Here is a 25,070-nt window from a genome sequence, read left to right on the forward strand (position 1 = left end):
GGACCTCTCCTTTGCCACATTTAATCACGGTTGTCATTTTGCCTTGACTCTGGGTGATTATTCGGTTATTGTTTGTCTCCCCTGATAGTCTGTGAGCTCCACCAGGCAGGGAGGAGCTGCCTTTGCTCACAGCTGTGCCCCCAGCTCCTAGAACAGAGCCTGGCACCAATTAGGTGCTCAATACATTTAAAAAAAAAATCTGGGACAGACCTGGGTGAGGGTATTTGGGAGACAGAGCCAGACTGGGGTGGGGGCTGGAATGTCTGGAGAAGATTAAGAGAGGGGAGAGTCATGGGGTTCAGAGCTAGCCCTGGGCATCTGGGTCATGGTGCATGTTCACCGTGCAGGAGCCCGCCTTTCTGGGACAGGGAAAGCTGGGGGGCAGGGTTGGGGTAGCAGGATGGTAGATAAGCATGGAAGGGTGGGGTAGGGGGCAGAAAGGGGGACAGGCAGGGGAGGGCAGGAGGAGAGGTAGGGATGAGGGGGCAGGCATGGAGAGGCAAGCGTGGCTGGTTCCCTCCCTCCACTCAGTACATAGGGAGAGCTGCTAAGGAGTCTGGATTCCAGGAAGTGGGTCCTTCCTCCTGCCCAGTCCACGATCCTGGTGACCTGACCTTGTTTCCATCCGGAGCTGAAAGGTCGCTTCCCCCTTTTTATTATCTGCAGAGAGAAGGCAGGAATTTAGAGGCTGGGTGACACAGCCTCTGGAGCCAGCTTCCTGGGTTCAAATCCTGGCTCTGCTATGACTTTGAGCAAGTTGTTTAACCTCTCTGTGCTTTGGTTTCCTAAACTGTAAATGGGGATCATAATATTCCCAACCCAGCTGGTTAATTTTAAGTGAGTTAATACAAGTAAAGCATTTAACATAATGCCTGATTAGTGCTTGAGAGCTGTCAGTTATTATTACTATAGTATTACTACCATTATCATATTACTACTACTACTGCTACCACTACAATTAAGAAATGGGGTCCAAACCAAAGTCTTGGTCACTTTTAGTCCCTAAAAGTCTTGGGACTGGTGAGACTTGTTTCCCCCTACCCTGACAGTGAGCTCCCAGTGGCAAAGTCCTGTCTCTTCCTTCTTGGTACCCCAGACTGGAAACTCTGGAATCCATTTCTGATCATCTCCACAGCCCCTTCCCCGGTCCGGCCCCATCATTTCCTGCAGGACCAGTGCAGTCACCTCTTCCTTGGTCTCCCAGCTCCCACCTGTGCCCTCTATAGTCTGTTTCCCCCACAGCGGCCAGAGGGAGCCTGTGCGAACCTGTGCTAGGTCATGTCCCTCTTCTACTCAGAACCCTCTCTGGCTCCTATTTCGCTCCAAGCAAACGCTAGAGTCCTCACCATGGCTTGTAAGTCCCTGCCCCATCTGCCCCATCACCTCTCCAACTCTTCCAACGAAAAATCTACCCCTTGCTCCTCTGTAGCCACACTGGCCTCCCTGCTGTTGCTCAAACCAGGTGAGTTCATTCTTGCCTCAGGCCCTTTGCACCTGCTGTTCCGTCTGCCTGGAATGCTCTTCCCTCAGATCCTTCCTGGCTCACTCTCTCACTTCTTTCATGTTTCATCTCAAATGCCACCTCCTCAGAGAGCTTCCCCTGGACTTCCTCCAAGTCTGTAGCACCTTTTCCTGCTTTATTTTATATGGTACTTATCATCACCTGCTATTATGCTTCATATTTATATTTTACAATGCAGATTCACTTATGTTATAAATAAATAACAATAAAAGTATAATATACTGTTATTGTATTGTTTGCGTCCTTCTACTAGAATGTGGGCTCCAGGAGAAGACGGGATAGTTTTCTTGTTCATGCCTACGTTCCCAGGGCCAAGAAACAGGGTGCAGCACCTAGTGAATGCTCAAAGAATATTTGTTGGGGAAGGGTAAGCTGGGACGAAGTGAGAGAGCGGCATGGACATATATACACTACCAAACGTAAAGTAGATAACTAGTGGGAAGCAGCCGCATAGCACAGGGAGATCAGCTCGGTGCTTTGTGTCCACCTAGAGAGGTGAGATAAGGAGGGTGGGAGGGAGACGCAGGAAGGAGGAGATATGGGGATATATGTATAGCTGATTCACTTTGTTATACAGCAGAAACTAACACACCATTGTAAAGCAATTATACTCCAATAAAGATGTTAGAAAAATATTTGTTGAATGGCTGAATAAAGCAATAGAGATACTTACTGAATGATAGCTAAAATAAAGTAATAAAAAAGAAGAGCTGGGTATCCCTGAGTCCAGGCTCACCTTTCGGGGCTGTGTGAAGAGTCACATTCAGGTGGTACAGGTTGCAGGTGTCCTCCCAGGACTCTGGAGACCTGTGGTACATGGTCAGGATCTGTCGGAGGGGGAGGTGTCAGAGCCCATCCACACTAACTCCTTTCCTCCTTGCTTCAGTTCCTGCCTGCCCAGCTCTCTGCCCCATGGGGAATTCACAGCGAGGTCTTTCCCGTTCAATCCATGTGTTCAGTGGCCAGAACACCCTATATAGTCTAGGCAGGCCAGCTCTGTAATAAAACTTCCTGCAGTGTTGGCAATAGTCTCTAACTGTGCTGTCCGTGTGGCAACCACTAGACACGTGGCTTTTTTTTTTTTTTTTTTTTTGGTTGTGCCGTGCAGCATGCGGGATCTTAGTTCCCCGACCAGGGATTGAACCCATGCCCCCTGCGATGGAAGCAGGGAGTCTTAACCACTGGACCGCCAGGCAAGTCCGCACATGTGGCTATCGAGCACTTGAAATGTGACTAGTTCGACCGAGGAACTGAATTTCTTATTTTATGTAATTTAAAATTAGCTGAAGTTTAAGGTGGAGTGTGACTTGCCTGAGGTCACACAACAAAGGCAGGGATTCAACTCTGTTGGCTCTATTGCCTGAAACATGATAGCAGGCTACCTTGAATTTGGTGACAAAGAAGGCTGTCCTCTTGGGTCATAGGGCATAGGGCCAGACGATGTAATGTGTGTAACAGTGTCTGACACACAGTAAGTGGTCAAAATAGCCTTCAGATATTGGGGGAAGGGTGGGGTTGTTCTCTGGGTTTTGAGAGGCATCCTGGCAGGAGAGTCTTTCTTTTAGGGGGCAAGGAAGGAGACCCCTTCAGGGATTCCACATAGGAGGGGCAGAGGGGTCCAAAGATCTCTGGCCTCTGTCTTCCCTGACTCTTGACTTACTGAAAGTGAAAACCTCTATTTCCCCACCCGTCACATGGAGCCCATATTTTTACCAGCTTCTCAGGGGGGTTTTGAGGTGTCCTTAGATTGATGCCTAACAAAGGGTTGTGTCCTAAATGGTAGCTAAGGTTATTGCTTATTTCAATCTTGTTTTGGAGTCTATATTTGCCTCTATTTCCACCAACTGGGGGAGCCCTGGGCTCTAGCTAAGGAACACAAGACCTACCGAGATGGTGCCTCTTCCACTGCCGCTGGCTCTGATCTCTAGGTCATCCTGGGCAGAGAACTGAAAAGAGAGGGGAGAAGGATTTGAGGGGAGAAGAAGCAGCAAAACATGGCTTACACACAGTGGGGATGGAGAGGAAAGAAGGCACGGGCACTGGGGCCTCAGTTATTTCCCTAACTTGGCGTCTAGTGACTCTCCCACCTCTCTTCATGAAGATGGTTTTACTTTTCCTTCTTTTTTTAAAAACTATTTATTTATTTAGGCTGCACCAGGTCTTAGTCGCGGCACGCGGGATCTTCGTTGTGGCATGCATGAGGGATCTAGTTCCCTGACCAGGGATCAAACCCGGGCCGCCTACATTGGGAGCATGGAGTCTTACCCACTGGACCACCAGGGAAGTCCCTGCATCTGCTCTTGTTTCCCTCATTCATTCTTCCCTCATCGGCCAGAGCAAACGTTTACAAATTCACATGCAATCACATCACCCCTGCTTAAATCCCATTGCTGTTCTTAGAACACTCTTGCCTCAGTGCCTTTGCACTTGCTGTTTGTTCTGCCTAGATATCCACAAGGATCACATCTGCCTTTCCCTAAGGTCTTTGCTCAAATATTACCTTCTTGGTGAGACCTTCCCTACCCAGCCTAATTACAACTCCTTGATGTTCCCACCCCCTCCCTGCTTAATTCTTCCCCATAGCACTTGCCGTCATTTAACACATTACATATTCTATTTATTCACATCGCTTTTTTGTCTATCCCCACTTAAATATAAAATTCTACAGGGACAGGGATTTTTTTTTCTGTCTTGTTCATGGCCATATTCCCAGAACCCAGAACAGTGTCTGACACACAGTAAGTGCTCAAAAAGGATGATTGAATAATTGAAGGTGACTATCACCTCCTTCATGGAGTAAGGTCATGGAGGTTACCTTACTCCCCATACCCAGGTTATTATGTCCTTTACACACTTATTTCATTCCCCTGTGTTCTGAAAGCTTAAAGTGGAATGTAGAATTATATTTATTGTCTTAATTTCTTTCTAGAATGTAAGTGTTTTGAGAACAGGGACCACAGATGTTTCATAATGTAACCCAGGAGAATGCTTGGCACACAGTAGGTGCTCAGGAAATGTTTGTGCAATGAATGAACCAATACATTGATAGTATAGCCAATGGTGATTGGATAATACTGGTGAGGGGAGATTTCCAGGGACATGACTCTTGGTCTCATCTCCAGTGCAACTACCGTGAGGACTTCCCAGCTGCCCCTTAGCTCCATACCTTTGCTGACCGCAGCTGGTAGGCATTGTTCTCATCGATGAGCCATTCCATATTCAAGGCTCTCTTGGGGGCTCTGATCTGGACGCGGAGATCCTGGACACCGTCGAAGGGGACAGCTTCGCGGAAGCGTGTGAGGGCCTCTATGGCCACGACCGTGGTCTGGGTGTTGGGATGGGGGCCTCGGATCAGCACCACTGACAGCGCACCGGAGCCCCGTGGGGCACGAGCACCACGGACAGCTCCTTCCGGCGGGCCAGTAATGTCAGCACCTCTGCTAGCGACCCCCCCCTTCCCCCTCCCCCCAGTTTCCGAGGCTCCAGTCACCTGGGTGGACTGGAAGCCTCCTCCCAGCTCCCGTTTCTCCAGTAGCCACTTGGCGATGGCGTGCGTCTCATTGTGCCGACCCAGTTCCAGCTTCTGCATCAGCGCATAGGCCGTGGCCTCAATGGTGTAGAGGGAGTCCATGTCCAGGTCCACTGGCCAATGGGTTTTGTCTAGAAGATGGATGCCCACCTTGTCACGCAGATCTGGGCCCACCTACCTAAACCTGCCCTCTCCTCGTGTCACATTGCCCAGTTTTTCTCATCTGCTATTTTATTGAGCACCTACTTTATGTGAAAATCTTTGCTGAGGAGACATATGGACATTGCATTTTTCAGAACCACTCTAGGAGACAGGGACACTATTTAGAGTTGGGGAAATTGAGGTTCAAAGAAGCCCCTCCACATTCCTCTCGGTCCCACTGCAAGTGAGTTTTTCTACCTCCACTCCTCTTGACTTGGGGAATGGAGAGGATGGGACCAGGACCCTCAGGGATGGGATAGCGCAGGCCATGGGAAGCAAACCCCTCTCAGTTACCTATGTTTTATGACCTTCTTTCCATTCTCCAACATACCAAGCACTTTCCCACTTCAGAGCATTTGCACGTGCCATTCCTTCTGCTTGGAATATCCTTGGCCTTTCACGTAGGTGAGCATTCTCATCTTTCATTCCAGCTGAGGGGTCCCCTTTTCACAGAGGCCTTCCCAGTTCTCCAGTCTATACTCCCCTCCCCTCATCATCGCTCCCACCCACCTTGTATGTTATTATCTCAGCGCCTGTCTCAACTAGTAATTCTCTTTTGATCTGTTTGTCTTCCACCTGCCTCCCTCAGGAATGCTGGGGACTTTTTTTTTTTTTTTTTTTCTGGGATGGAGATTAGTTTCTTCACTTCATGATTCATCAGTGGAAGAGAAAAGGTTTTGCATCTATACATGTCTATCAGCGGTCTGGCTGTTTTCAATCACTCAATCAACAAAACACTCAACCGTAAGTAGGAGTCCCTCCTCCCTGTGCCCTGCCTCCCTCCCATACTCCCCCCTGCCCCTCTGCCCTCCCCGCACCCCCCATGCCTGGGCTCTCAGTGGATTCTGGTTGGCTGCTGGGCTCATTTCCTGCGAGCCGGCCTGCGCTGGGGACTTTTGAGGGCGGGGACCACATCAGTCTTGTTCACCTTGGTTTCTCAGGGTCTGAGCTCAAGGGTGGGCACACCATAGGTGCTCATAAATGAAGAATCACATTTTGCTGGATTTGACATCATACAATCCCCCTCTCTCTGCCCCCGTGACTGTGGTTAACACATAGTTGGTTGAAAAGTGACCCCCACCCACCCTGGCTGGCAACGCTGTCCAGGCGGTCGTTGGCTCGGGGGCTCCTGGTGAGGGCCAGAGCATAGGAGACTATGGCTACGGCAAAGGTTGTCTGAATGTGGGGGAGTTTTTTCTCCAGGAAGTCACCGGCTTGTTTCATGCTGGCAGCCAAGTTCTAGAAAGTCAAGAGAAGAGGCTAGAGGGAGGTGATCAGAGGAAAGGGGTCTGGGAGTTAGAAGGGAGGAAAGCAGTAAGAAGGACATGAGGGCAGGGGAGCCCGCTGCGTGCAGGGGGCGTGGCACCCTGCAGACCCTGCCCTCGTCTTTGGGTCCTACCGGTATCTTCTGGTTGCACAACTCCTTCCCCTCATTCAGAGCGATCAGGACGAGAGCTGTGAGGGATACATTTGCCTCCGAGCCTCGGTAGCCACCCTGTGGGGATGCAGAACCACAGCCATAATCTCTACCATCTTGGAGACACCTTCCCCAATCTCTCCTGACTGACCTTGAAAAGCTCCCAGGTGCTCAGCTCTGGGCTGGATGATGCTGAAAGCAGGATGAGGAAAGGGGTAGAGGAAGAGGACCTATCTTGAGATTTGCCTGTGTGGGGTCTGCTTTACTATAAGAAAAGTTGACAGCCGTGGAGGGTGCTGTGCTAAGCTCTCTATGCTAGCTCAAAACATTCTTGCAGCAGCTCCATTCTCCTGATGAGCAAACTGAGGGTCAGAGGGTGAAGTGTCCCCATTGCTAGTAAATGACCGACAAGGTTCAAACTCCTCTTGAGTCTCCCAAGTTCCACCCTCAATCCCTGTACTGGACTGAATAATTTTCCCCCAAATTCTCATCCACCCAGAACCTCAGAGTGTGACCTTATTAGGAAATCGGGTCTTTGTAGATGTAATGAGCTAAGTTAAGAATAGGTTATACTGGATTAGGGGGACCCTGTATCCAATGACTCGTGTCCCTATAAGAAGGTACACATAGAAGGAAGAAAGCCATGTGAAGATGGAGGCAGAGATTGGAGTGATGTGGCCCTAAGCCAAGGGATGCCGAGGATTGCCAGGAACCGCCAAGCTAGAAGAGGCAAGGCAGGATTCCCGCCCCATGCCCCAATGAGCCTTCAGAAGGAGCATGGCCCTGCCGAGACCTTCAGCTTGGACTTTTAGTCTCTAGAACTGGAACCAAAAAAATAGATTTCTGTTGTTTTAAGCCATCCAGTTTGTGGTACTTTGTTACAGCAGCCCTAGGAAACTAATACATACCCCAAAGTCTCTTCTTCTCACAGTGGCCAATGAAGCCTGTGAACTCTTGAATCAGTTTACATCCGTCCTCTGCTCAGAACCTTCTGTGGCTCCCACCTCACTTGGAGGAAAAGCTCAAGTCCTCCCTTTGGCCCACAAGGCCCTGCACACTCTGTCCCATCACCTCCCTGCCCTCCCCTCCTCCCTCTCTCTCCTCGCTCACTCTGTTCCAGCCACACTGGGCTCCTCACTGTTCCTCCAAAATATTGGGCACATTCCAGTCTCAGGACCTTTGCACATGCTCCTCCCTTTGCTTAGGACACTCTCTCCTTAGTTATCCACAGGACTTGCTCCCTCGCCTCTCCAGTTCTGTATAAATATCATCTCCTCAGGAAACCTTCCAAAATGTCACCCTTCCCACCTTGATCCCCCTTTCCCTGCATTTTTCCCATCTCACTTATAACATGCCACATCACTTATGTCTCTGTTGTGCTAATTGCCTGTCTGTCCTCCACTAGAATGTCTGCCCCATGAGGACAGGGATTTTTGTCTGTTTTGTTTGCCCTGAGCCCCCAGTACTTAAAGCAGTGCCTGGCACATTATAGGTGCCTGATAAATGTTCGTTGGTGGAAAGAAACTCAGATCTGTGAGCCTGTCTTACTGTGACTGTGTTTGTAACTCCTCTAGGTACCGCCTTCCTGTACCACGTAGGGCTTTCACTCACACAGCCCTCCCTTCTTTTGGGGGTGCATTCTGTCTTCGCTGGTTCATTCATCCATCCAGAGTTTCATTCAGCATCACTTGCTGACTATGATGAACCAGACCTGCTTTTCTCCCTGGAGGACTCACAGTGTAGGAAAACCAAACCCTAACCAGACTATTGCAAAGCCCCACAGGCTTCAGGACCTGGCGTCTTTCCTCCTTCCTAGGCCTCGGGATGGATCACCTCTTTGCCATCTTTGGGCTCTGATGACACTGGTCTCTTTTCCCCGTCCTCAAACATGCCAGAGCCTCAGGGCCTTTGCACATGCTGTTCCCTTTGCCTGGAGCTCTGTTTTCCATTCTCTCCTCCGCTGTCTCCTATTCCTTCTTCAAGTTGCTGCTTTACCGTCACTTCCGCCTGTAGGCTACCCCTGACACCCCCAGCGCTGGGCATGGCCCCTATTAAATCCTATCTCCTGCTTTTCTCTCCCATGGAACTCGGCGCAATTGTGACTTAAACAATCACTAGTTATAATTATTTGGTGAACTTCTGTCTGCCCCCCACTACCCAGCTTGTCAGTTCTATAAGCAGGGGCTGTCACTGTCTTGTTTACCTCTGTGTCTCCCCTCTCCCCAGCACAAGGCCTGGCACACAGCAGTTGCTGGATGAATGTTTGTTGAATGAGTGAATAAATCACATCCCTAACGTGATAGGTGCACAGGACAGGGCTGGTATTCGGGGAAGACTTAGGGGAGGTGGTGTCCAATCTAAATCTAACGAGAAAACATACTTTGGCTAGGTGCAGGGGAAAAAAGGGATGAGGTGTGACTATACCATGCAGAGAGAGCAGCCTAAGCAAAGATACGGAGGTGAGTTGGAAGGACCTGTGAGCAGGGAGTATTGAGGGGTGAGACTTGGGAGGAGATACAGAAGAGAAGGACATAGTAGAGAGATACCGTTGTAGGTGACTGTGTTTGTCTGTAGGTGACTGCCACAGAAGGTGTCTGAGCAGGGGAGAGACCTCCCAGGCTGTTTGAAAGCTGTTTCTGGAGGCTGGTGTGGAGGAACAATTGGTAGGGATGGGTGTGTTGGCTGGCGGAACATGGAGGACTCAGACCCAGAGAGAGGTGGGCCAGGACTGGCAACTCCTTGAAGTAGGGGTGGGGGGATAGGTCCCAGATGTGCCCAGCCTCCCCACATTGTAACAGTTGTGCCCAGCCTCCCCGCATTGTAACAGAGTGCAGCACGGTCCAGAGCAGGGAGATGTGATGCTTGGTGCCGGACCTCAGCTCTTTCCTGTTCTCATTCTACCTGGGAACACGTCAGGGGGCTGAAATTCCCCTCCCAGTGTGCAGAGCCCTTGGGTTTTGTTTGAATGGCTCAGGCGGTGGGGTGGGGGGTGGGCACCTTCATGGACCCCATGACCACAGGGCTTTCCTCCAAGAAGCTCCCGTCCTTCGCCTGCCTCTGGGTGATGATCCAGTTGGCAATGGTGCAGAGAGACTCAGGGTTGAACGCCCCCATTGTCATGGTAGGGTAGGCCAGGGCGAAGACCCGGAATACGTAACTCGTGAGCCTGTTGGAAGGGAGACGGGGTGGGTGATGGCTGGCAGTAGTCACCAAGGGGGTTCTAGGACAGGGGCATCTACACTATGGAGAAGTCTACCCCAGAGACCACGGCAACTTGGAATGCTGCTGGCTTACAGGCTGCCTGCCCCAAGACCCCTCAGTGGGGATACTTCTGGGGTCATCAAGCCCCAGGCTGGTCCCTCAGGCTTCCTCCTACCAGGGTCCTCATCCTTACCAGGTGCTTCCTGGGTTTCCCTTGCTGGTGTGGTAGGTGCTATCTGCGCTCCGGTGGGTCAGCATCCGGCTGTACCCTGGGAAAACAGGTGGATGGGAATTTACCGGGAGAGTTGGTGCTTGGGTGTGGCTGTGAAGGGGGGGGTTAGTTACCAGGCATAATCTGGGGGGGCAGGGTGTGGGTGGGACTTAGGGGCGCATCATATCTAGATGTAACCTGGAGGAGGGGACTGGTCCAGGTGCCTTAAGGAGGGAGCTGCAGGGCCCAGGTGTAAATGAAGGTCATGGCCACATGTGACAGTGGGAGCCAGGGTACAGCTGTATCTGGGGGTAAACTGGGAAACTGTGCCATTGGGGTGTGACTGGGAATTACTGCTGAGGAGGAGTGTGACTGGGGAGGGGTGTGACTGGGAATTACTGCTAGGAGGGATCATGGACGGCGAAACCCAGGAAAGGGCGTATCCTGAGGGGCCACTACCTGGGTGTTTTCTTGGGGGTTGTCTCTTGGCTGTAAACTAGAGATGTCAGTGTGTCTGTGTAGTCAAAGGATGTTACTCCTGGGTGTATTTTGGAGGAGGTACCTCTTGGGTGGATTCTGAGCGTTGCTGCTTGGGTATTACCTGAAGGCTACCTGGAGGTTTACTGTTTGGGTTTAACACTGGGGATGATAGTGTCTGGGTGTCACTTGGATGGAGAGCTGGTGTCTGTGTGTAACCAGGGAGACGGGGTCAGCGTCCAAACTAACTGGAGGGTCTCTGTCAGGGTGTAACCGGGGTGTGTATCTATGGTTGTTACCTGGGGGGTTTGGATGGAACCTGGGAAGGTATTAGCATTCAGGTGTAACCGGAGGGCCACCACCTGGGATTATTCTGGAGTTTTCCCGCCTGGATGTTCCCTGGGGGTGTAGCCCAGGGCGTGGAACTGATTGGCTATAACCTGGGACAATGTCTGAATATAACATAACCTGGGAGGTTGCTGCTTTGGGGTTAACCAGGGTGTCTGTTAAGAGACTTGTAGCCTGGGAGAGGGGTCAGGGTGAAGGAATAATGTGGGGGTCACAATTGGGGGTCACCTGGGGGACTTGGTGTCAGGTTGTCATCTGGGAGAAGTCAGAGTTTGGGTGCTATTGTCTGGAAAGGTCCAGTGGGGTACCCCAGGGTTACCTCAGCCACCCTCCCCAAGAGTCCCAGACACCCTCATCCCAGGGAGGTCCTTGGAGGTCCCAGGAGGGGATCCACTCTCACCGCTGACAATGTTCTTCATCACCTGCTCCCTGAGCTCTACCCCAACCTTGTTCCACTGGCCTGTGCTATCCAAATAGCGTGCCAGGATGATCACGGGTGCCAGGGAGCTCAGCGTCTGTTCGGGGCAGCCAGTGGGGACCCTCAGCAGCCGCCTTGTTTCTTTGGGTGTCAGGCTGCCCAGGATGGTCTCTCCAAGGATGTCACCTGTCAGGTGGGCATGGTCTAAGTTACCATGGCTCCCCGATGGGGACCATATGTCCCCCCGGCCCCTCCTGCCCCTGTGCCCAGGCAGGCTCTGGAGGAACCGGCCCCTCCTCAGCCCCCGCAGGAGCCAGCTCTGTCTAGGCACCTTGAATGCTGACAAACACTTCTGCCTCTGTGTTGGGCATCTTGTTCAAAAAGTCCTGTTTTGGCACCAGCTCCATCTGGGTGTGACCTGAGCAGGCACAACCTTGTGTGACAAGCGGGTTCTGGGACTGGGGAGGTCAGGGTTCGACTGCAGACTCTGGGAGAATCTCAGACTGCCCCCCTGACCAGATCCCCTCATTTCAGCCCCTCCCTCCACTGGCGCATGGTTCCAGGATCCCACGTGCTCCCTGAAGACCCCACAAACCTTGGGGGTTCAGGAGGATGCTATGGGATATTTGCTGTATCTGACCCCCTGCCTGTAGGATGCAATGAAGAAGAAAGTTAAAAACAATAGTCATAATGACAGTAAGACGAAGTATTGCTTAGCTATAAAGAGCACAGACTCTGGGACCCAGATATCTGGGTTCAAATCCCAGCTCTTTTGCTTCCTAGCTGCATGACCTCGGGCAAATTACTTCACCCCCTCTGTGTCTCAGTTTTCTCATCCATAAAAGGGAGAGTACAGTAGTTCCGACCTCATAGAGTTGTTCTGAGGGTGCAGTGAGTTAATATTCTTAAAGTGCTATATCCTAAGTGCTAAAAAATGTGTTTGTTAAGTAAATAAAGTATTACTGATGGGTCATGCACTGGTCTTGTGTAATTTTCACAGCTCTCTGATTACTCGTGGGTATGAGGATTATTCCCATCCTGCAAATGAGGAAACAGAGGCTCAGAGAAGTTAAGTAACTTGCCCAAGGTCACACAGAAGAGACAAGGTTTGAACCCGAGCCTGACTCCAAAGGCCCGAAGCGGGGACTCTGTGACTGAGTTTTCAGATCATTGTCTCGCACCTCACTCCTGTCCTGGAGGCCTGTTCATTGATCTTGGGCCCACCTGCCCCTCCCGTGATCACACAGCCTGGAGCTCAGGAGAAGCCCCACTCGCTGCACTGGCAGCAAGGGCTGGGGGTGCCTATTACCTGGACCAGGAGTGTCTTCCTCACGTGGTCCTGGACCCCAAAGCCCATGACCTTGACCTCCACATCCACTTTGCCTGTTTCAAGTGGGAGAAGCACGAAGGGCACCATCTTGGAGGAGGTGGGGGGCACGACAACCACCTGGCGGGAAGGGGCTCCTGGCTTTGCCGCACTGCACAGTGGCTCCTTGTGGGGGAACTCCACTCGGACCTGGGGCAGGGTGGGCAGTGAGAGGGTCCTGATGCATGAGGAGGCCCAGGACCCAAGAGTCACAGTCTCCTCCCTGCCCCCACCCTGAGAATCCTGAGTAGGTGACAGTGTAGCATAATGATTGAGAGTCAAGACCCTGCCCGGGTTCAAACCCCTTCTGTCACTTAGGTGCTATGTGATCTCAGGAAAGCCATGCAAGTTTCCTTATCTCCAAACCAAGAACAGTCATAGCAACCATCTCCTGGGGTTATTGTGAGGCTTAATGGGAAAATGTCTTAGAAACTTTTTCAAAAAGCCTGCCACTTCACTGGCTCCTTCGAATAATGGACACACTCCATCCCCCTTATAAAACACACTGACAGACATTTTTGGGGGGAGAGGGGAAGGCTGGGGGCTTCACCTTGACCGGGTGGACCCTGAAATTGTACAGCACAGCTTGGATCTGGACCTGCTCGTTCCTGATCACGGAGAAGGGCAACTTAAGGTCCACAAAGAATGATTTCATAACTGTCAGCTCAAAGGGGTCAGAGACGCAAAGACCTAGAACCAGGAGGGCGCTTGACGTTAAGCAGAGGCCAACTGCCCTGGGGCTGGCCAGGGCCACTGTGCTCCTATTCCTTCAGTGCTGGGCTTGTGGGGTCACCTTGTCCAGCCTTGACACTGACGGCCACAAACTTCCATGTGGTGATGGAATCTGGCACGGTCACACGGGTGCTGTAGTGCGAGATGCTGCAGACAGTGCAGGGTAGGGGGAAGGGAACATAAGTGAGTCTGTGCTGCCTGGACAGAGCCTCTGATCGAGGGTTACTGTCTTGGGCTTACCATCACTATGAAGGGGTCAGTGGGTCACCCAATTAGAGAAATTATCACGAGAGGGACATCATTTGGGGGGACCCACTGGGATCTTTATCCCCATCCAGGAAGTTTCCTGTCATGGGACAATGCTGAGAGCTCAATGTCACTCCTGGGGGCATTGGCCATGACGGATGGCCCCTGATGCATGGACGGGCCAGGGACCAGAGGCTGGCATGGGGGCCATAGTCCTACCCCGATTCACTTTTGGGCAGAGTAATCTTCTTCCAGAACCAACTTTCAGGGAACAAGCTCCGGACAGGCTGGTCCTCCTGGAAGATGTCATCAAAGTCCTCGTCTTCATCCACTGTAGGGAGGAGATGTGGGGCAGGGTTTCTTTTGCATGTCTCCCATGACCCACCAGACTCTTCAGTGGGGTCCTCCCACCTCATCCTTCCACGGCACATGTCACCCCTTGACCTGTCCATGACACTCCATGTCCCTCAGTGGAGCCCCCCGACCCTGTGCCTCCTGCCGTGGCCCCCTCACTTGTCCCCAGAAGCAGCTGCTCCTCTCGGGCCTCCCGACTCAGGGCCTCAGACACATGGCAGCAGCTCAGGAAAGCGGCGATGCAGACTGGTCCATAGCGGACATGATGCGTCCTCTCCACACACGATAGCCCCACTGGGCTCTCCCGGAGCCCAGCCTCACAGCACTTTCGCTCCAGCTCTGTCTCGAACTTGTTCACTGCAGGCCAGAGTTAGTGGGACAGAGGAGGGGCTGGGTAGGACCTGAGGAAGCAGGGACCCATCCACCTCAACGCCATGTACACCTGACCTCTGTTTAGCCATATCTCTGGCAATGCTGTCCCTAGAACTTTGCCTGTATCTTTCCCCTGAAGCTTCACATTGAACTCATATGATGAGTTCTGATGAGGAAGCTGAGGTACAGAGAGGTCAATTCACTGGCCCAGGGTCACACAGCTCACAAGTGGCAGAGCTGGGACTGGAATTGATGCTGCTGCTTCTGCTACTTCTTCTCCTTCTCCTTCGTTTGGGACAGGGATTGGCAATGCCATGTTTATTTATTGAAGTCGGCATTTTGACTCCTGGTTTTCGTTGTGTGTTTTAAAAAAATGAAAACACAAAACTTGCTGTAGAGCATGATGTCAAGTTCAATGCTTCTAAATTAGCGAACTGAAGGAATGCACTTAAATATAAAAAATATTATAGCAATTTAATAATCTTATTGTCTACCATATAACATGATGAGAACATCTATAGTTAAGTGATTGTTACCATAAATAAAATAACAGTTTATATTATGTACTGTTCTCAGAAGGTTAGCATGATTTTTGATATTGAAATTAGAGTTAGGGTTTTATCTCAATTTTTATTAGATTTCACTTATTTTCCCTTTATTTAGATCCACAAAGTCATTAGTGCTGCTTTAAAAGACTGACAAATCTAATATTCATAGAATCCATGCTTCTAACAATACCCAGTGCTGCCTCTCATCTTCCTTGAACTCTAGGCTTCTTGGTCCCGTCCACGCCCTGGTCTTGGTCTACATATTATCCATCTCCCCTTTCATCTACCTTCCTTCTGGTATCACGGAAGCTAGACATCTAAAAACTACATTTCCCAGACTCCCTTGCTGCTAGGGTCCTGGATGGGATGAGAGTCTGACACCCAGACGCTCTTGTATAGAATTTGGAAAGTGGAAGAGAGGCGGAGACCATTTTCCCTGCAACGGTGGTAGCTGATGGGTGGGCTCCAGTCTATGTGTTTTTGTAACAGGCAAAATTCTGTGTTTCACCATCTACCTGCCAGCTTCATGAGAGATATTGGCAGTGTTTCCTGAGATTTCATGCATTGAAACCTAGATTTCATGCATTGTAAGAACTACAATGGAGTGATCTTGAGTCTCAGCAAGCAGCCTTCCAACTTCCACTCCTAAAGTTCAGCTAATGATTTTGAAAGCACCAGACTCACATCATGAAATCACCTCCCCTCCCCGTCCCCCGACTGGAGTACCTAGAGTGGTTTCAGTTTTCTGTTCTAAGCCCTGATGAATACAGGTTAGGGAGCCAGGAAGGCACATCCAGCTTTAGCTCTGACCTGCATTCCTCTTGGTCTCCAGGCTCTTCAGGGAGCGGCGGTGACGGCTGGGAGATGGGCTCTGGGGGCAGTGCCAGTCTGGGGATCAGAGGGAAGAATGAGAGAACAAGTGTCAAGATCATTATCAACATCCTTTATGCATCACCTCACTTTATCCCACAGCCTCTTCGTAGTCAAGATTTGCCACTTAAAAGTTGTGCAGGGCTTCCCTCGTGGTGCAATGTTCAAGAACCCGCCTGCCAGTGCAGGGGACACGGGTTCAAGCTCTGGTCCGGGAAGATCCCACATGCTGCAGAGCAACTAAGCCCGTGTGCCACAACTACTGAGCCTGTGCTCTAGAGCCCGCGAGCCACAACTACTGAGCCCATGTGCCACAACTACTGAAGCCCGTGCACCTAGAGCCCATGCTCTGCAACAAGCCGCCGCAATGAGAAGCCCGCACACCGCAACAAAGAGTAGCCCCCGCTCGCCACAACTAGAGAAAGCCCGCGCGCAGCAACGAAGACCCAATGCAGCCAAAAATAAACAAATGAAATAAATTTATTTAAAAAAAAAGTTGTGCAATCTTCAGCAAGTCACTTAACCTCTCTGGGTTTTAATTTCTCCAGCTATGTAAAATGGAATAATCATAGTTCTATCTATGAGATCATGCATATAAAAGTACTTAGCACAGGGTCCAGCTTGTAGTAAATAGAAATTGTTATTTTTAAAAAAATATTTATTTATTTGGCTGCGCCAGGTCTTAGTTGCAGCACTCAGGATCTTCATTGCAGCATGTGGGGTCTTTTAGTTGTGGCATGTGGGATCTTTTATTTGTGGCATGAGGGATCTTTAGTTGCAGCATGCGAACTTTTAGTTGCGGCATGTAGGATCTAGTTCCCTTACCAGGGATTGAGCCCAGGCCCCCTGCATTGGGAGTGTGGAGTCTTAGCCACTGGACCAGCAGGGAAGTCCCAGAAATTGTTATTAATAACACTATTTATAGCTGAAAGAAGACCCTCCTAGTTGTCCCCAAAATATCCATTCTCCCCTACCGTTTGGGGCAACTAAACTTCCATCTTTTATGTATCACTCAGAATGAAGACTACATTTCCCAGTCTCCTTTGTGCCTAGATAGGGCCATGTGACTGAGTTCTGGCCAATGAGATGAGAGAGAAGTGTACTAGTCTTTCCACTTCCCTTCATCCTGGTGCCTGGCAGGAGGTCCTGGTGAGACTTCATCTTGGAATATGGCAGAGCAACAAGCTAGAAGGAGCCTGCGTCCCAGAACGACCTCTGGACTGTTACTGAGCAAGAAATAAACTTCTACCTGTTTAAGCTACTGTTAATTTGTATCCCTGATACACATGGCCAAAACTACATCTTAATTAGCACACAGTAAGTTACTTCTATTATTACGTACATTTTATGGAGAGAGAAACTGAGAATCAGAGAGGAAATATGACCGCCCTATGGTAAGTGGCAGGGTCTTAGAGTTTAGCTCATCTGTTTCACACCAAAGTCCATGTTCCTAACCACTAGATAGCACTTCCCCCACCCCTGCCGTCTTCCTGCCCCCCTCATGTACCTGAGCTTGCCAAAGTGTCCATGCCTGTGCTCATCTTCATGTCCAATCCAGCATCCTTGAACACAGCAAGTCTGTCTTTCCCACTGCCTGCTGTGCAGCCAATGTCATGTTCCTCCACCGTATCCCAGACCTGAGGGTCAAGAGAGGAACCTGGGGCTTCCCTGGTGGTGCAGTGGTTGAGAGTCCGCCTGCCGATGCAGGGCACACGGGTTCGTGCCCCGGTCCGGGAAGATCCCACATGCCGCGGAGTGGCTTGGCCCGTGAGCCATGGCCGCTGAGCCTGTGCGGCCGGAGCCTGTGCTCCGCGACGGGAGAGACCACAACAGTGAGAGGCCCGCGTACCGCAAAAAAAAAAAAAATTCACATAATCACCCATTTACTGAGCCCTTACTACCTGCCAATCTCTATGCTGTGCACAGGCTCCTTGAATCCTTGCAACCACTGATGTTGTTCATTTAATAGGTGAAGAAACTGAGGCTCCAGCTAGAATCTCCAGGCAATCTTTGGGTCCAAAGCCCACATGTTCTTACCTTCTTCTGTGTGAGCTTGTGTTTGCTGTTCAAGATATAGACAGCCTTGTCCACGGCCACCAGCCCCACTGTGGCCTCTGCATCACCTGTCACCTTCAATTCCACCTGGCTGCTGGGCTGTACAGGCTCGAGGTATCCTTCATTCTTCATGCCAACCTTCAGCTAAGCAAGGAAAAAGAGATGTCAGTATAAGAGGCTCATAGGTCACCAAGGGGCTTCCCCAAGTCCATTTTCAAGTTCATGCTCCCTCGGCTCTGATGGAGCATCTGGGAACTCCACCAGGCCAATCTCAACTCTACATACTTACTTGCATCTTCTCCGCCTCTTAAGTTGAGGTTTTAAGGCCACATCGTTTCTCCTTCCTCTCCTCTGCCTCTAGACTGAGAGCCCTTGAATTTGTACAGACCATCTCCCAAGCATTATGATGGTGGTGTACAACTTCAAGGAGTTTGACTCACCTTCTCTTTGCATTTGTCATTCACAGCAATCCAAATGGAATCAGCCACCAGTTCAGGGTCCTGCCCTGTTCCCCTTGGCAGTAAATAAAAGGCCAGGATGCGGAAGGAAGGAAGCATCTCTGAAGTAACGTCGATAATGGCTGACGTGTAGACACTCCCATGACTTTTTAACTGATGTTTGGCATACACGATCTGGCCCTTACTCAGGACCTTGGAGACAAGGGAGACTGTGGATGAGAAGGGATGAGAACCAGCCCTTCCCCTAGGCTATCCCAGCCCACAAGGGAGCCCCCTAGTCCCTTTCCTTCAGCCCCTATAGGTCTGAGTCCATCCCAGATGGCTCCCACCGGCTCAAGTCCTGGCCTGACCCCTCACCAGGATGGTGAAGTGAGTGATCCAGTCCTTGGCTGCAGGATTTTGATGCTTTGTGTTGAGACTCAGCTGGATGTTGCTGCCAACCTCTGTGCTCAACGTCTTCACCTCAATGTGCAGGAAGTTCCCTGACCCATCCTGGGTTGCGTAAGGCCAAGCCGTCATCCTGGCTGAAGCCTGCTCCTCTGGCTGGAGAGGTGCATCAGTTTCCACCTGGGGAGCATGATGGGCAAGTAAATCCCTAATAACCCTTCCAGCTCACACAGTCCCAGCCCCACTATCCCTGCCCCATAAGGTTGGTACCAGGATAGGGAGCTCCTTCAGATCTCCGTTGGTGTTGATGGTCAGAGTGGCCACCCCACTGGACGAGGTGTGTACTTTGTGGTTTTGGTAGCGGACGAGGACTTTGGAGGCTGGGGACCCATCAGGATTTGAGACGAAGACCTGCGGTGGAATCTGGCATGAGATCATGGACAGGCCTGGGGGTGGCCTGGTGTAAGAGGTGGGAACTGGGAATGCAATCTGGATAGGACTGCCTTGTACAGCTGTACAGGTTGTGCACTGAGCAACACCAGGGGCACCTCTCATTTAGAGCCTATGAGTGGAGCCCCTAGAGTTTTGCAGAGTACAACCGTATGTGGCAGCCCTGGGTGTTGGTGTACCGGGGGGTAAGGGTGGGGGGAACTGAGGGTGAAAAGGGTAGGAGAAGATGTGGAGGGCTTGGGGAAAACTTGGAGTAGGATTGGCACCAAAGGATGTCTCCAGCTTTTCTAATGCTTATCAGACATTTCAAAGTGTCTCCAGCTTTTCTAACGCTTATCAGACTTTTCAAAGTCACCCCAAATGAATGTATGTAAAAAGAGCATGCTTTCTGGGCAAATGTAGCCTTAAGATAAACTTCTAAGCATCACTTTCCAGCCTGACTGTGATCCCTGACACCCCCAAAGAGAAATTCTGGAGCCATCACTGTGCTTTGGGGGGACCTGGTTAAGACTTGAGGGAACCTTGGGATTGGTCTGGAGGCATGATGGACTCAGCTCTCAGACAAATGAGCTCTGGGAGGCAGGTGAAACCTGTGTGGGTTTTTGTCTACTGGGAAGGTCTGTTTCAGGGAGGGGCCCAGAGTCCCTGCATGGAGTGAACCCAGACTCTGACCCTAAAGTGGAATGGCATCCCTGGCTTGAAATACTGGGGTGTCCTGGTGAACTTGATGTTGTATGGGCTCTGGACAATCTTCACCCCGGAGGTCTCGGCCTGGACCATCTCACCCCCTGGAGAGACAGGAGGATCGTTAAGTTCTGCGGCAGAGGTTCAGTTTCCTGGGGAAAGAGCAGGCTGGTATGGGAGGCCCATCTTGGTGAAGGTAGGAAAAGACAGTAACACGATTTCAGTTCCTCCCAGCCCTTCCAGCATTTCCCCATTTCTCTGATGAGGAAACTGAGGCAGGAGGTGGCCCAAGGTCACATGGGTGGAGTGTCTGGGTTGGGAAAGGACACAGTGTCCTGACCTCAGCCAGGACCCTGGGTGAGGGTGGCACCTGTGGAGAAGACAGTGACGTTGACAAAGATTGAGGCCCCAATGAAGTCCTCTTCCGGGCCTTGGAATGTGGCCATCAGTGTGCCCTTCTGGAGGGAGACGTGGCCGAGGCCTTCAAAGATCTGCTCTCAGTGCAAGAGAGAGGAGGGGAGATGGTTTCTTGGGAAGTGGGCGATAGCAGAGGGAGGGGAAGTGGGGAAGGGGGAGAGAAGGGGGAGGAGGTGGGGAAGGAGAGGCAGGGGAGGGGTGGGTCTCAGTCACCTCCACCTTCTGCAGGGAGCTTTGGATGGGGATCCGATGGGAATCCTGCTTCACCCCAAAGATGGCCAGAGCGTGTCCATCCACTGGCTTGTTGAATATATATCTGGGGGATGGACAGCCATCTCACTGGCTCTGAAGCACCCACACAACCTCATGTATCTGCAGAGACAGCCTGTGTAATCTCATGGGGCTGCAGAAATGGCTGTAACACTTTGGGAGGGGCGGAAGTGGCCCTTGGTAACTTAGATGTTTCCATTACTGACCAACACAAGCCTGGGAGGTGACAAATATGTCCCTTAAGGCCTTGTTGGGTTGCAGATGAAGCCTGTGCAACCTCACAAGATGGTAGAGGTAGGCTGTACAGCCATATGGAGCCACAGAGAAATGTGAACAAGGACTTCACTGGTGGCGCAGTGGTTAAGAATCCCCCAGCCAACGCAGGGGACACAGGTTTGATTCCACATGCCGTGGAGCAACTAAACCCGTGCGCCACAACTACTGAAGTCTGCATGCCTAGAGCCTGTGCTCTGCAACAAGAGAAGCCACCGCGATGAGAAGCCCACGCACCACAACGAAGAGTAACCCTTGCTCGATGCAACTAGAGAAAGCCCGCACGCAGCAATGAAGACCCAACGCAGACAAAAAAAAAAAAAAAAGAAAAGAAAGAAAGAAATCTGAAAGCCCCTGGGATGGCAAGGGTGACCTATGAAGCCTCGTGAGGCAGTCTAGGTGACCTGTCTAGCATGATAGAGCTGCAGAAATGGTCTGTATAATGGCAAGAAGTGGCAGACATGGCCCTTACAACCCTAGGTGGACAATATGGCCCGTACAGCCTTGTAAAGTTGTGGGGATGGTCTGTAAATTCCATAAGGCAACATATGTGACATTTGCAATTTCATAGAACTTCAGAGATGGTCTGGACAACCTCACAAGATGGCAAAGGTGCCTATGCAACCTCGTGGACCTTCAGAGATGGTCCAAACCATGAGAGGTCGTATAACTCCATTAGGTAGATAAGGTGGCCTGTACAACCCCAGAGACCTGAAGGGATGGTCTGCATAACCTCACGGGACAAGATTGTGTCATGGGCGGCAGAGAGTGCCTCTCCTATACCCTAAGAGCTACAGAAGTGGTTCCTTTCTCTCTACCCATTCAGTTTCTTGGCATTTCTGGTCCTCTGGCCAGGCTGGGGGTAAAGGAACTCACCGGGCCTGGATATTCACACCCAGAGCCTCATCGTTGAGGTAGAAGAAAGTCTTGTTTGGTGTCAGCTGGACCTCAAAAGATGGGAGCGCTGGGTGCAGTAGAGAGAGAGTCACCCTCAGCGTTTCACTGTCACCCCCCCACATCCCCTCCCTGCCCCACTCGCTCGTTCCTCAGTGATTCTGGCAGCCCCCAAGGGCTGGAACACATAGTCGTCAGGCCCCGGCACACAGCAGGTGCACCGTGAGACCTCCTTTGCATTTCCAGCCCCGGTCCTGGCGAGACCCACCTTGCCCGCCCTGGCGCACCCTTCTCACCAAACTCCTTCACTTCAAAGGTTGCCTTGAACTTCTGCTTGGGTGCACTTTGGTATCTGGCTTCGATGCTCCAGGTCCCAAGACTGAGGCACAGAGAGTTAGGAGAGATGGAGCCTGAGGAGGAGAACCTCCCTCCCTCCACCCCTAGGGTTCCCAACAGGGCACCTGATGAGCTCTGGGAGGTGGAAGGAGTTTGCGAAGACACTGTCCTTGGCCAGGAAATCCTGGCTGATCACAGTGATCCCCTCTGGGTTCTGCGGGGACACAGGGGGTGGTTGGTTCATGCCCCAGGCCGTCAGCATGTGATATAACCCCAGTGTCTGGGATCCACCCTCCCCTCGGGAGAGATCACCTTGATGTCCAGAGTGAATGTCCTGGGCACAGGATCCATCCTGTGGTTCACAGTGTATACCCGGTATTGAACTGGAGGAGGAGGGAAGGCTCTGAGCACGGGATAGAGTTTGGAGGGGGGGTGGGTGTAGTCATTAGGATCTTGGGCAGTGGGGGGACCTTGGACAGAAGGACACCCTGGTAGGTGGAACATGTGGGCATGGGGGAAACTGGGGATGAGAGTCAGCGACTGCCCCAGGCCAAGTGCCTGGGGGCTGTACCCAATTGCTCAGGAGTGTAGATGGTCTTGTCTGTCTGGATGAAGATGTAGCCAGCGTGGGGAGCCACCAGCACCAGCTTCTCCATTAATGCGGAGGCCGAGGTGGGTGCCCAGGTTGCCTGGATGATGACATACTGCGTTCCTGGTTGTGGCGGGTAGACCAGGCTCTCGGGAATCTGGGGAGAGATGCCCACACTCCTCAGGGCCTGCTGGGGTCTCCATCCCTGGGGGCAAAGCCCTGGACCAGATCTTGGAGAAGCAATTGAATGGGAGCTCTCTGGTTCTGCCCTTGGGAGCAAGGCCCCCACGTGTGCCGCCCAGGTTGCTGCTGAACAAGGGTATCCAGCCTAGCGCGGGGTGGGGGGGTTGGGGGGTGGAGGGGGGGGATGCGATCCCGTTTAGGCTCAGTTTCCCAGACTACCAGCAGAGGGCGCCTTTTATTAATTCGCACAGAGACGTTATACGGACTAATCAAGGCCTTTCTCGGAGCCCAGACCTACGGAACTTTGAGTTTCTGAATGGATAGGACATGCAAATTGGTGTATATAGAATACATAAACAACAAGGTCCTACTGTATACCACAGGGAACTGTATTCAGTATCCTGTGATAAACCATACGGGTAAAGAATAAGAAAAAGAACAGATGAATGGATAAAGAAGATGTGGCACATATATACAATGGAATATTACTCAGCCAGAAAATGGAACGAAACTGAGTTATCTGTAGTGAGGTGGACGCACCTAGAGTCTGTCATACAGAGTGAAGTAAGTCAGAAAGAGAAAAATAAATACCATATGCTAACCACATATATGTGGAATCTAAAAAAAAAAAAAGTTCTGAAGTACCTAGGGGCGGGATAGGAATAAAGACACAGACGTAGAGAATGGACTTGAGGACACGGGGAGGGGGAAGGGTAAGCTGGGACGAAGTGAGAGAGTGGCATGGACATATATACACTACCAAACGTGAAATAGATAGCTAGTGGGAAGCAGCCGCATAGCACGGGGAGATCAGCTGGGTGCTTTGTGTCCACCTAGAGGGGTGGGATAGGGAGAGTGGGAGGGAGATGCAAGAGGGAGGGGATATGGGGATATATGTATATGTATAGCTGATTCACTTTGTTATAAAGCAGAAACTAACACACCATTTAAAGCAATGATACTCCAATAAAGATGTTAAAAAAAAAGAATAAGAATATGTATGTATGTATAACTGAGTCACTTTGCTGTACAGCAGAAATTAACACAACACTGTAAATCAACTATACTTGAATTTAAAAAAATGGATAGGACATAAGAGAAGCAGTAACTATATCCAGGCCTTGCATCTCTCTTTTTTTTCAAAAAGATTTTTTTTTGATGTGGATCATTTTCAAAGACCTTACTGAACCTACTACAATACTACTTCTGTTTTGTGTTTTGTTTTTTTGGATGTGAGACATGTGGGATCCTAGTTCCCTGACCAGGGATCGAACCTGCACCCCATCCAGTGGAAGGTGAAGTCCCAACCACAGGACTGCCAGGGAAGTCCCACAGGCCCTGCATCTCTTCTCCAGTGTGCCGCTTGGGAAGTCCCTCTAGAGTCTGCCCCTCTCTATCCTTGCTGCTGACCCGGAGATTCCCTTTATGGCCACCCAACCCGGCCTGTCACCCACCGTCACTGGTGCCTGGTCCATAAAGTGGTTTTCTGGTGAGAGAACGAGCTGAACCCTAGCCAGTGGCATCTTCTTCATGGGGAAATCCCACACGGTGAGGTTCACCTTGAGGGTCCTGGTGAGGGGCTCTCTGGAGTCCGAGTGAGCCTGCACGTGGATGTTCTCCGGGCTGCCGACCCGCAGGACCCGGGGGGTCACCAGGATGTACCTGTCAGCAGACAAACATGGGGGCACAGGGGGACTCTAGAGGTGGAAGTGATGGACGGGGGTCACATGCAGGGAATCATAGAGATGGCAGATGTCCCCTCACTTCTCCAGACTCACAGCGGCTCAGCATGGGCAACGGGGCTCCCCAGGAGGAGCAGAATCAATCCTAGGAGCCAGGGCACATCCATGGCGGTGGGAGGACAATGTAGGGCCACAGGGCACAGATGCCTGTCCTCTTGTCCACCCCAGGTCTGGTCTGTTTGCCTTGGCTTACCCTGGCCGAGTTAATGTCTAAATGAACATGGGGAGGAAATTCCCATAAATCCAATGGGTGACGAGGGGGCTGCTCCGCCCTCCTCAGCCAGTCCTCCGCAGGGTGGGGGCCTGGGGACAGTTGCATTGAGAAGTTTTCCAGGCCCCACCCACGCCTTGGGGGCCAGGGTGTTAGGAGGGCTGCCTTTCCCATCAGCCATGGGATCTCATCCTGAAGGCCTCTCCTCCCCCAGCAGGGAGCCTGGGCCATGTGGCCCTGGGCATGCACTCAAGGCTTGGTTGGGATTGGCTGGTAGGGGCAGAAGGAAAGAGGACTGTCCCCTCCTCT

General features: G+C 51.3%; 1 protein-coding gene across 1 annotated transcript; it reads right to left on the reverse strand.

The window, feature by feature from the left end:
* Positions 1–304: 304 nt before the first annotated feature.
* Positions 305–24,657, reverse strand: LOC117311899 (complement C3-like). Its single transcript, XM_033855110.1, has 33 exons — positions 24,587–24,657; positions 24,263–24,470; positions 22,608–22,782; positions 22,349–22,419; positions 22,162–22,250; positions 21,997–22,079; positions 21,683–21,770; positions 20,477–20,579; positions 20,217–20,337; positions 19,835–19,950; positions 18,983–19,123; positions 18,683–18,817; positions 18,308–18,517; positions 17,850–18,011; positions 17,320–17,449; positions 15,753–15,830; positions 14,182–14,379; positions 13,888–13,999; positions 13,484–13,569; positions 13,241–13,380; positions 12,634–12,840; positions 11,656–11,731; positions 11,307–11,510; positions 10,064–10,139; positions 9,667–9,835; positions 6,652–6,747; positions 6,338–6,491; positions 5,013–5,182; positions 4,689–4,847; positions 3,409–3,468; positions 2,259–2,349; positions 615–660; positions 305–359 (listed from the first exon to the last, which is right to left on the reverse strand). Exons 1-33 carry the CDS (start codon positions 24,655–24,657, stop codon positions 305–307), a joined length of 4,080 nt encoding a protein of 1,359 aa, XP_033711001.1.
* Positions 24,658–25,070: the final 413 nt, after the last annotated feature.

This window comes from Tursiops truncatus, chromosome 3 (genome assembly GCF_011762595.2).
Source record: "Tursiops truncatus isolate mTurTru1 chromosome 3, mTurTru1.mat.Y, whole genome shotgun sequence".
NCBI classification, from domain to species: Eukaryota; Metazoa; Chordata; class Mammalia; order Artiodactyla; family Delphinidae; genus Tursiops; species Tursiops truncatus.

Excerpts from the sequence above, each read along its gene's own strand:
- LOC117311899 (XM_033855110.1), bottom strand. The coding sequence starts at position 24,657 with ATGGATGTGCCCTGGCTCCTAGGATTGATTCTGCTCCTCCTGGGGAGC. Across the intron at positions 19,951-20,216 it reads CGTCACTGTCTTCTCCACAG|GGGGTGAGATGGTCCAGGCC; the intron begins GTGCCACCCTCA and ends CTGTCTCTCCAG. Across the intron at positions 4,848-5,012 it reads GAGGCTTCCAGTCCACCCAG|ACCACGGTCGTGGCCATAGA; the intron begins GTGACTGGAGCC and ends CCCAACACCCAG.